Source organism: Anser cygnoides, chromosome 2 (assembly GCF_040182565.1).
Source record: "Anser cygnoides isolate HZ-2024a breed goose chromosome 2, Taihu_goose_T2T_genome, whole genome shotgun sequence".
Classification (NCBI taxonomy): Eukaryota; Metazoa; Chordata; class Aves; order Anseriformes; family Anatidae; genus Anser; species Anser cygnoides.
This window is the reverse complement of record NC_089874.1, coordinates 68,110,250-68,122,713: the sequence shown is the minus strand read 5'-3', so window position 1 is coordinate 68,122,713 and position 12,464 is coordinate 68,110,250. Positions and strand designations below refer to the sequence as shown.

At 42.4% G+C, this 12,464-nt stretch overlaps 1 protein-coding gene across 1 annotated transcript; it reads left to right on the top strand.

Moving 5' to 3' along the window:
• Nucleotides 1-3,273: 3,273 nt before the first annotated feature.
• CCK (cholecystokinin) lies at nt 3,274-8,851 on the top strand. Its single transcript, XM_066992316.1, has 3 exons — nt 3,274-3,431; nt 4,761-5,018; nt 8,054-8,851. The coding sequence occupies exons 2-3, from the start codon at nt 4,763-4,765 to the stop codon at nt 8,188-8,190; spliced, it is 393 nt and encodes a 130-aa protein (XP_066848417.1). The 5' UTR covers nt 3,274-3,431; nt 4,761-4,762; the 3' UTR covers nt 8,191-8,851.
• The last annotated feature ends 3,613 nt before the right edge of the window (nt 8,852-12,464 follow it).

The window sequence follows — 12,464 nt, the reverse complement described above, 5'->3', positions numbered from 1 at the left end:
TTCCTACTTCTTAGGAATCCTTCAGACTGCCACTCCATCAGTTGCACATCAAAAAGAAATGAATTTGCCCCAACACAGTAAAGATTACCCTTCAGTATCAGGGTCCAAAGGAAAATAAATAATGAAAATAATAATTAAAAAACCACTGCATAGTGATAATCAGAAAAGGCCATAATGCTTAGGAACAAAAGAATGTATTTCCTGTTACCCTCCTGGACATGAGGCCCTCCAGCCCCAAAAGACAGCCACCTGGCTCTATCCTTCCAGGTCTAAATTCCCAATGTACTTATACTTGGCAGCATATACTGCTCCTCATTTAATATGCAGCCTAAATGTCTTGGAATCCAAAGCCATGGAATGATGCAAAGTGAATAATAGCCACATTTCATTTGGGAGTAAAAAGAAAAGGCATCAAACATAGGCATCCTAACTTGCTATGCTGTCCACATGACAACTGTGCTGTTGCAAACTATGTGTGATATTGCCAAGAAAAATATGTATTATAGAGACAAAAGTCACATGGACATTGACAGAAATGAAGTATTGCACAGCCCGTGCATGTTTACTGCTGTAGGAAAGAGCAGAGAACTTCCAAGCTTCTGCTCACTCCGACACTCACAGACAAGCTCTGCTCCATCTCACAGCAGAGAAAGATTCAGATGCCAATGCTCACCGTGCCCTGCTGCACACTACTAATGGCACCGGCCATTTCGGTTGCAGAGCAGACATAAACAATGTGTGTATCCCTCCTGTCTCCATCCATCCATGCTGTCTTCTTGCTTCAAGCCCAACTCAGAGCTTTGTGCTGGACCAGCACAAAATATATGCTCAGCCATACAATCCCTTTTGCCATCTCTGCTACACAGGAGAAAATGTTTGGCAGAAAACTAGAGAAAACAGTTGAGGACAGAGATATCTTGATTGTGATGGGGGAAAAAAAAGAAAGAAAAAAAAAAAAGAGAAAATCAAAACTTTTAACAGATAATTGCCAAAATAATAATAATAATAATAAATTTAAAAAGCTTATAGCCTTTAAACGGTATTATCCTCACAGCTGCTACCTCGGGGATGCATTTATATTAGCATTTACTGCATTGCAGGGTTCATTTTAGGTTTAAATTTGTTTTGCATCTATACTTGGAGTCTTGCAGTATTACTCAAGGTCTGCTGCAGTTTAAGTACTTTCCTTCCTATTGGAACAAAGGTTGAACTCAGGCACTGGGTTAGCATTTTTCTTGCCCCACCTGTGGTGGTGGCACCAGGCCCTTCTGCAGTTAGCACCCTGCACATACCAGGTACATGCCCAGTAGTTACGTGAACACTTTGGTCTTGAAGCCTAACAGGTCATTGCTAATCAAACCCCAATTCTTAACTCTTTGTGTCACATCAGACTGTAATACACAGCCTAAGTTACCACAGGAAACTTGCCTCAGAATCCTGCTATCAAATTATTCAAGCTGAACAGGCTTTCATTTCTCTCATCTCTGCCCAAAACAATACTAAAATGCCAATAATTAACATATATTTACCAAGGACTGGAAGTTGAACATAACTTCAAACGTTCACTAAAGAAAATGCCAGTAAATCGGAAAGTGATCTCCAAGAATTATACATACTAGGAGTGAGGAATTCAGTGAGGAAAATTCAGTGTTCAAAAATCTGCAGCCACAGTTATAGACAGAGCAGTGCTGCTGACTTTAATAACCTGACATCATGCTGTAGCCTCACTAGTTTTTTTTAAATTCACTATGAGGTCTAGATAGGGAAAAGGAAAAGGCTTTAGCAGTCAGTGTAATTGATCACGTAGGTAGAACAATGCACAAAACTACGTGTTGTGCTGACAGTCTTGAGCTCCTGACCCTGTCACTGCAACCAGAGTGATTCGACCAGTTCAGAGGTACAGTGGAAAAGTTAGGATATGGTCTTGTAATATATCAAAGATCACAGTGATATATGTATGTAACTGTCCAGCAGACCTTTCTGCATTTTCTACTTGATTTTGTGTGTGTTCCTCTTCTGTATACACATGGAAACAAATACAGTGAATTGGCTGCCATATGTGCATACACATGCACGCACGCATAGACACACATTAATTCTCACTCCATTTGTGCAGTCTTGTAATTGAACTGATATTCAAAATCAGCTCAACGTAAATGAATTCCTATAGTGTGTATTTGTTCAATCAGACAAATATGTCAGCTTAAATGGCTGCTTTTATATTTATCCCTTTGTGCTATGAATTATGCATATGCACATATTAGTAAGCTCTCTGTCTTTCCCTTCTATTAAGCTCTGGACTGCCCCCTTGGGAACTCATTATCTAGTGAGTTTCACAAGGGCTTGATGTGACTCTCCCAGAATTGTGAATTGTTATTGCACTGTACCTTCCCAGAAAGATTGTGATACTTTTCCCAGGCACCTACAGTTCAATTCACTGATGACTATTTAATTGTCTAACAGCAGCGAGCATCTTTTCCTCTAAGACAAAGTAGTGAAATTGAGTTATCAGAAACACTACTGTTTTGTGGTGGTTGTTGTTGTTGTTGTTTTTCCCCAGGGAGAGACAGAGACATTAAACTGGCACTCGGACGGGTATTGCTGGAACAGTTTCAGCGTTGTTCTTTCCTCCAGCAACGTGCTTCCACTTACTTTCCTGTTCTCAAAGCAGGTTGCGGGTTTGCTCTTTCTTAACCAGCTTGGGACAGCAACTTCACCCGGCATCGGTGCTCACCTATGTGGGAGACGAAAAGCGGCCAGAACACCGTTCTGGGGACAAACGCCCTGGTGACAGTCTGGGGCATGGCGGGAGCGCTTCCACAATCCCAACACCATCCCCACCACCTCCGACGCCAACCTCATCCCCAGCATGCCACCAGGAGACCCCGTTTCCAGGCCGGTAATTCTGCGGGCTGTGCCGCCTTCCCTCAGTTTTTATTGTTATTGTTACTGTTATTGTTATTATTTGTATTTTCTCTCTCCCGTCAAGTGACTGAGGGCCGGGCTGGTTGGCCCCAAGAGGGGTGTTGAGGAGGGCGCCCCTCGCGGGGCCCCGTCGCCCCCTGCCGGCCGCCGCGGGACGAGCATCGGGAGCCCCCCCCGGGGCCGGGGCACTGGGGGGCAAGGGGGGATATGGGGAGGGAGGGGAGCTCCCTGCTCGGGGCGGCTGCTGCTTCAGGGTGGGGGGGAAGCCCATCCCCGTGGTGTCTGGGCGGGGGAGCAGCTCTCGGCGACTCGGTAGCCGGCGTGAGCTAGCAGCCCCGGGAGGGCGAGGGCGGCGGGCAGGGGGCGGGCAGGGAGCCCTGCGTCAGTGCTGTGCAAACACCGCCGCCCCTATTTAAGGGGCCGCCGCCGAGGCGTCCCTCAACCTCTTCTTGTCCCTGCCTGGGTGCTCGGTGCTCTGCCTCGCTCCGTCCTCTAGGGTCCGACAGGTAAGGGACGGCTGACACACAGACACACAGAGAGAGAGAGAGACAGAGAGAGAGACAGACGGACAGACGGACAGACGGACAGACAGACAGACAGACAGACAGACAGACAGACACCTACCCACCCACCCACCCACCCATCCCCCCATCCCTAGGAAATCGGGGGCAGGGTGGGGCTGGGGGGGTCCGAGCCCTGAACGGGTCTGTGAACACACGCAGGAGTCGGGGTAAAACGAGATCCCCGTGGAAAAGGGTGTAGAGCAGCTGTGGTGTGTAAGTACCAAACCCTGCCTGGGTACAGGACCTATAATTGCTCCTCGCTGGAGGGGTGCTTTTTGTTCGATGCCTGGGGATGCTGAACAGGGGTATCTCATGGGTTGTGACTGTTTTCATGCCGGTATGTGGTGGGCAAACAAACTTCATTTTCCCCTCCACTAAAATGAAGAGTATACTTGATATGCTGTTCAAAAATCAAAAACTCCCATATAGATGTTTTCATGGATATTTATAAATGGAAATTACCCTCGTAGTGCTAAGTACTAGGTACCTTGTTTCTCCTCTTAGCAGACTAACTTGTGTGTTTCAAAAATACAATTTCAGCTTGTGTGATCAAATGATCTAGTAAAGTGGCACAGTCCTGTCTAATATCTGTTTCTTTAAGGAAGCAACAGAATTGTCTTACACTCTAATTCTCTGTTTTATATGAAAAAAATATGGTTATATTGCATGTTATTTCTTACACAGCTTTTTCCACCTCAGCTGTTAGATCAAATGATTGGGGTGGTGTTAGATTTGTGGGTTGTTTTGTGTTTTTTTTTTTCACTGTAACAAGATTTTGTTTCTTCTTTCCTTGTACAACAAGACAAAACCTCTTGAACACTAAAGTTCAAACCAATGAAGGGTTGAAGAGTTTAGGCTCTTTGCAGAACTTGTCAAAATTGAGTATTTTTAATAGCATATTTTAGTACAACGGGAAAGTACAAGAATGTTTGAATCCTGAGATTTTTTTTGAAAAGCTAGGTATAGCTCCCTTGTGTTTTACCGAAATGCAGCTTCGAAAAAAGAAAAGCAAGTAATAACTGAGTGAGTCAGGGAGACATAACACATACACTGGAAGGGATAAAACCAATTCACTGTGGTATCTTCCTCTTACCAATGGATATTAAACTACTCATGTGCATGTTGTCCAACTTAAGACAGATCCCACAGTTACCTGCAATTAAAAAAAGTTTTCTCAGAAACCAGCACCTCCAAAGAAAGCTGGGGGTGAGGATAACACATGTTGTAATAAGTCTGGTCATTCTAGCAGCCTGTCATTCCTTTTTCCTCCAGCAATGTACAGTGGTATATGCATCTGCGTGTTCCTTGCTGTGCTCTCAGTGAGTTCTTTCGGACAGCAAACTGGGGGCTCACACAATGACAACCTTCTGGCTGCTGAGCTTGAGCAGAGCTTGACAGAACATCACCGACATGCCCGTGCCCCTTCATCTACTGGCCCCCTGAAATCTGCGCCGCGGCTGGATGGAGGCCTTGACCAAAGGGCTAGCATTGGAGCTTTGTTGGCCAAGTACCTTCAGCAGGCCAGAAAAGGTACTGGTTATGTGCTATTTCTGTATCTGTGGAATTTCCTTCAAAGATACCTAGATGTTAACCCTGTCATCATCTAGCATGAATTACTAAATTGCTATAGAAGATAGGAAGTAGATTTTGCCTGGTTATTCCAAAAGTAGAGACCATTCTTGTTCTCACCGACTGTAAAACTCCTCCTCAAAAGAAAAAAATATATATACATATCTATACACACGCATATATATAATTAGTACCAATTCCTGTTAGATTTTCAGTCCCAGGTAGCCTTTGGACAGAATCTGGCAATTACTTAAAACCTCCATGGCACTGATTCTGTAACAAGGACATGAGGCAATGGTACAGTATTGGAATTAAAGGATAGGAATTATTGTGAGATTCATTAGTCACTTGAGGAAACAATTGTATTACCAATGTGAGCTAACAAGAGAAAGTAAAGCAGTTTCTGACATCTTACAGTGCATGTTTTACATAGACACAAACACATACCATGTATACAGAACATGATAGATCAAAACCATTGCCCACTGCAACTCCTCAAGAGAAAGCATTTTTCCTTTTGAACTCTCTCATCTCTGTACTGCTTTATACCTGAATACAGTAGCACCACGGGCAACCTAACTGCTGCGTCCTCCAAGAGAGTGTGACTGCAAACCCCAGGAAAAACCACTATGCAATTAACAGGGTTACACATCTTGTTTACTTGCAATATCTTCACTCTCATCTATCCCCTCGTACTGCAGGGAAGTAAGATACAGAAATAGAGCTTGAAAACTTGGGAGGCAGTAATTAGGATAACCTGGGCATATAGACACTGAGAATTTAACTCAATTCCAGCCCCAGGCTGTGTTTAGGATGAAATTCACTTTATTTATACAAGCAACAGCTTTCTTTTCCCCTGTCTCTCCATACAACCCTATGTAGATCATTTAATCCTCTCCTCCTGATAGCCTTGCTGCTGACCTCTGTTATAGGCAGAATCCCATTCTTATTTTTGGTGGTAGTTTACAATTAAGAGATGTCGCATGCATTTTATGCATTACATATGCTGCCATACGCATTCATCCATGTACATAAGAGGGCCAAATCAGAAACAACAGAAAAATATCCACTTCTAATATATTCTGAGAGACTCCATCTCACATTACCAATTTTAACAATATCTATTAAAGAAATTAGTTTTAGCAATTCACATGATCTAGTGGAAAGACAATTCAGATACAAAATTCAGTGCTACAATTAAAGCTGTTACTGAATAAGAATCTTGCAGCAGGAGTCAGCACAGCAGAATCCTCCTTACATTTCTCCTGTATAGTCCTTGGCACCCTCCCACAAGGAAACTGAACTTCTCATTCTAGTTTATGTAGCCATTATATTCTCTTAAATATTTGGCTGACATTTCCAAATAGCTCAACCAGATGAAGCGTATGGGGAGGGGCGGACACCCTCCTAGTACAGAAAAGAGAAGATTCACAGGGACAATGCAGTATTTATTTAACTTATAACAATGCATACAGTTGCCGATCAACTGCTTTCCCATCAAAACATTATGTTATGTTCTCATTTAACATAAAGGTTCAGGGCAACACTTCAGAAATCTCTGCAGAATACTCACATCACCTGCACTAGTCACTTCTAACCTGTACAAGCCATAACACTCGTTAGAAAATTCCATCTCAGGGAAAAGGAAGTCTGCATTGCTGGTGTTAGCTATCACCAGTGATGGCATCTGTCCTTGTGATTAATAGAAAGGCTAATTTTGGTTAATATTTCCAGTTAAAACAGGGAGAGTTAAATTCTGAGGCTGAGGCTAGATGGCAGCCCTGTAGCCAAGCTACTACAATTTTGAAGCTGTTTGCTGTATGTTGATTCTGCAGTATCCATGGGACATCTCTGGTGATTTAAGGAAAAGTAATTAAGGTGCTCTTAAGGAATTCCTTTGACTGTTTGTGACCCCTAGCTTTCAATTCACTTCATGTGCAGGCTTTCAGCATGAATCCAGCACTGTGTAGCTGAGACAGGTGCAGCACTGATGTGACAGGTGCATTGCTGATCTGTCATCTGCATAATGGCACCAGGGGAGTGCATACAACCCACAGGTCACTGCAGGCTCAGACATCTCTTAAATAGCAGTGTCTGAGTGATGGTCCTGCACTGTCCTAGCCCTGTCTGGTGCCAAGAAGCCATTCTCATCAACTTAATTTTGTGTTTTGAATGATGCTTGTGTATATAATGGGTCTTGAGGCTTTAAGGGTAGACAAACATACTTTCATAGAATTATTTTGTCATTTTCTTTTAGGTAAATGTCTATAGCATGTTTGGTTTCTTTGTGTGGTAGATTTACCTCTCCTATCCTTCTACTACTAACAAAACATTTGCATTTCTTTGATGCCCTGAACAAGGGTGATAGAAAGGCTATGGCAAGATCAAAGATCAGCATCCCACCCTGCTGTGAAAAGAGTTATGAAAACTTTATAAAAGCAGTGAAAATATCACTGAAATAGTAATAAGACCTGTGTAATTTCAGCATTAAACACCTCTAGATGTGAATTCCAGACACAACGTTCTGAATTTCAGGACTATTCCCATTTCTTTACAAAACCTGGAATTCATAAATCTACAACTCTTGTTACCTAATTTGCACTGTAGAAGCTCCTGTACTTACATATATGGCTCCTCAAGCAGCACAGGACTATGGGGAGGTCCTGGCCTGGACTTTCCTTCTCTAGTGAAATAGGAAATAAAAAGGAAAAATGCACCCATATTCCTTCACAGCAGCCAGGAGCAGAAGGAGGTGAAAATAATCTGTTTAATTTTTTGTTTTATAAAAAAAAAAAAAAAAAAAGGAATGTCAGAACATTACCCATAAAGTTATGTGGCATTTTCCCCAGTGATATAACAGCAGTGTTATGTGATCTGTATAAAGTCAAGCAGTTTCAATTATTTCATGCAGTCATCTGCTAACAAATACAAAACGCTCAGAAATGGATGAAAGTATGTCTACTTACTCTCTCCACTCCCACACTCTTTTTCATTAGGTCCCACTGGAAGGTTCTCAGTTACGGGAAACAGGGTACAGAGTATCGATCCTACGCACAGGATAAATGACAGAGACTACATGGGCTGGATGGATTTTGGACGCCGCAGTGCTGAAGAATATGAGTACTCCTCCTGAAGAACAGCTGACTATAGCAACAGGAAAACAAATCACACTCCTATGTCTGTACAGAAAGAAAAAATAATTTGTTGTCCTCTTTAAATTAGTGTTTTAAAATATATCATGTATTCGATGTAAATTTGTCTGTAAGACTATACAATGCAATATATACATATGCAGAATTTTCCAGAAAATGCTTTCTTTCTTTTGTGGTTTCTCATACACCAATATTATATTAAAATGATTTCACTTATTCCTTCTTGTCCTGTCACGGCATGTTGCTGGGTGTCTTACTATAAAGAGAGGCAGGAAAATGCATTCATTCATTCATTGTGTATATTCCGTGTGTTAAGTAGTCAGACAAATGAGCCACTTTTTAGAGAAATCTTGTCACAGTGTTGGTGAGCTCTCTGAGGAGAACCTGTCCAAAACCAAATAAAACAGCACAATGCTGCCAGAAAAGGCCAGCTGTCTTCACGGTGACCCCATCTGTAAAGGACTGAGTTATATACCCAACCTATGTATTTGTGGCGAACAGTCAACAGTGCTAAAAACTAGAAGAAAAAGAGGAATGACACCAAAATGTTTCACCTTCTTGGCTTATTTATTTTATGTTGTGAACTAAATGTGAAAGTTCTGCTGATGGCTGCGAATCATGGAATAAAGAGACCATTCCCTGCTGTGTGGTGAGCTAAGCCTTCGTTTGGGGACGGCAAGGAAAGCTGTGCAAAGGGAGCAGAGGAGGCTTCTGAGGGAAGGGTGAGGTACTGGAGACAGCAAATCACCATGTTAAAGAGAAATGGGGTGATCCCAGTTTCTGAACCCAGAGGCAGCCTGCAGGCTGCAAAAGGTGTTTGAGGTGCGTGCACCTCCATCCCAAGTAACGCCTCCAGCAGCTACCGGCTTTGCTGCAGCAGCAGGTTCGCACAGCCCAGGAATTCCCTTTGCTGCAAAAGGAGGGGGTTTTGAATGGCATAACGCAGAATTTCCACCAAGTGCATGCATTAATTATAACATGAATGCATGTTTTACATTCTGAACATCAGGTGTTTGCCAAAGGAAGAAGGCAGGAAAACACCTCAGTAGCACGTTCTGTAGCAGCTAATAGACACTACAGAAAACATTTGTACTAAAAACTCTACTAAAATAAAACTCTGCTCTACAAAGGTTGGGGGAAACAAGCAGTTATGCCAACTACTGAACACAGCAAAAATAAAAACATTTTGAGGAGCTGCTCCTAACAGAAGCCGAGAGAGTAGACACCATTGTAAAAATGTGCAATGTAAGAGAGACTTCAACAAGGGGTAACAGAATTTTCTTTCTCAGTAATCCCAGATCTCCCTTTCTGTGGATCTCAACTTGAGAAAATGAAACTACTTTTCCATACAAACTTTTCTTCCTCTCAGGGCCCTTTTAGACAAACTCCTTCCAAGCCACCTAGTCGGCCTTTTCTCCTTACTTCCTTTCCAAACATAATGAGTCTCTAAATACCTGAATTTTCTCCTCAGTGTTGATCATTGCCCATGGGAAAACTGTCCAAAGTACCGTTTTTTTTCTCAAAATTTTACAAGATATTAAAAGCAGTTAATCGACTATTGTTTAAAATGAGGAAAATACAAATTAATCTAAAAATGCGTAGATTAAAGCATTTCCCACTGAAGTGTTGTTTCTTTAAAAGTAACATTTCCTCTCCTCTCCTCTCCTCTCCTCTTCTCTCCTCTCCTCTCCTCTCCACTACTCTCTAATACTCTCCCCTCCTTGACTCTCCTCGACTCTCCTCGACTCTCCTCGACTCTCCTCGACTCTCCTCGACTCTCCTCGACTCTCCCCCCCTCTCCTCTCCTCTCCTCTCCTCTCCTCTCCTCTCCTCTCCTCTCCTCTCCTCTCCTCTCCTCTCCTCTCCTCTCCTCTCCTCTCCTCTCCTCTCCTCTCCTCAACTCAACTCAACTCAACTCAACTCAACTCAACTCAACTCAACTCAACTCTCCTCAACTCTCCTCAACTCTCCTCAACTCTCCTCAACTCTCCTCAACTCTCCTCTCCTCAACTCTCCTCAACTCTCCTCAACTCTCCTCAACTCTCAACTCTCCTCAACTCTCAACTCACCTCAACTCTCAACTCTCCTCAACTCTCCTCAACTCTCCTCAACTCTCCTCAACTCTCCTCTCCTCAACTCTCCTCAACTCTCCTCTCCTCAACTCTCCTCAACTCTCCTCAACTCTCCTCAACTCTCCTCAACTCTCCTCAACTCTCCTCTCCTCGACTCTCCTCTCCTCGACTCTCCTCGACTCAACTCTCCTCTCCTCGACTCTCCTTGACTCAACTCTCCTCTCCTCGACTCGACTCTTCTCGACTCGACTCTTCTCGACTCGGCTCTCCTCAACTCGACTCACCTCAACTCTCCTCGACTTCTCAAGTCTCCACGACTCTTTGGTGTAACTTCTTACATATGATAACCTCCTGCAGCCATTTGAATCAGAAAATATTCTGTCCTCCACAAAACCCGTGTCACTCAACACAGTAGTTTTACCCTTCTCAGCAGCTAAACGCCACCTCAACTGCTCTCTCATTTCTATTCCTCTAAAGAAGAGGAGGAGAAGAAAGTATGATGGGAAAAAAAAAAAAGCTAATGGATTACAATATGGATAATTCAATTTAAATGAAAAGAAAGAGGAACAAAACCAAGGAAAGACCACATGGAAGCAAAGAGGGAAGTAAAAAAATTATTCTCTACTTCCCATCAATGAGTGATGTTCGACCACCTCCTTGGAAGCAAGGCCTCAATATGCTTAGGGGTTGCTTGGGAAGACAGATGTCTTCATAATGAGTGCCTCCTTTCTCCTTCCCCTTTCCCACCTTTTATTGCTGAGTGTGACATCGTATGATATGGAATATCCCTTTGGTCAGTTTAAGTCAGCTGCCCTGATGATGTCCTCTTCCCACTTCTTGCCCAACCCCAGCTTACTGTCTTTGGGGGGTTTGGAGAGAATCTTGATGCTGTACCAGCACTGCTCAGCAGTAGACAAAGCATTGGAGTGATATCAGTGCTATTCTAGCTACAAGTGCAGAGCACAGCACTATATGGGCCACTGCAGGGAAAGTTAATTCTATCCCAGCCAGACTTAGTACACTTAACTATCATTGTTAACAGCTAAAATTTGTATATAAAGACAGTTATGGTGTTTGCACAAAGCTTATGAAATTACTACAATATTAAATGATAAAAGATGACAGTGCATCATATTACTCACATTGCTAAATAAATCAGAGCCAAGGAGAGAGATAAAGTCTAGCACGTTTCCTGGTACCATTTTCACCTATACCAACCTGCACTCTCCTACATAATGCCAGAATACAGTTCAAAGGATAGCATGTACCAACAGCCACTCCAGATAAAACTCCACTATGTTTGTTCCCCTTCTCCACTATATAGCCATCAACAGGCCTTCATGACACCATACAACCATAAAACACATACCTAATTTTTGTTCTATTTTATGAAAGCCCCACTCTAAAATAATCTGAGAGATGTATTGCAGTTGAGTATAGATTTAGGAAAAAAAAAAAAGTCAAAGAAAATTGCAGTTTTGTCTCAGAGCTGCCAGGGCATCACATGGTTCCTGGGTATGAACAGCTTGCCACTAGGAGCAGAAAGCAACTTCTGGCCCTAAGTCATTTAGCAATACAAACACAACCAAAGAAAATTAGCAGGTGCCCTGTACAGAAATGTTCACAGAAAATCTACTCCATATACAACGAAACACAGAAAACCACCCAATACCTTATAACAAATGTAAGATAAATACAAAGATAAATTGTAATTGAATTCACAGATAAATATGAAAGTGAGAACTACAATATTCCACAGGAACAGAGCAGGCAAGTTTGAGACAATGTACTTCCCCTTTACTTATGATTTATATTACATTATGGTCCTGGATAATCCTAGGAAATTAGTACATTCCAAGCTACGGAGAAGCTAAAACAGCTGCTCATCTTGCCAATATGCCCATTGTATTCATTAGGAGACAGATATACCTGATTTTACAGGTAAAAAATGGACCAAGAAGAAATCTGTTTAAATGTTCCAGGCCTTTTTTATCCATCAGTTCTGCTGTCTGGGGATTGTTATTGTCATCTTAGACTCTTCTTGATGCTGCTCAATTTCTTATGCATTGGATGCTAGTGACTTATTTGGACATTAGATTTTCTAAGGTATAAACATTACCATTACTGTAATAAGTTGAAATTTATTCTGGGTCATCCTGCTGAAGTCATTTATTTCATAAGCA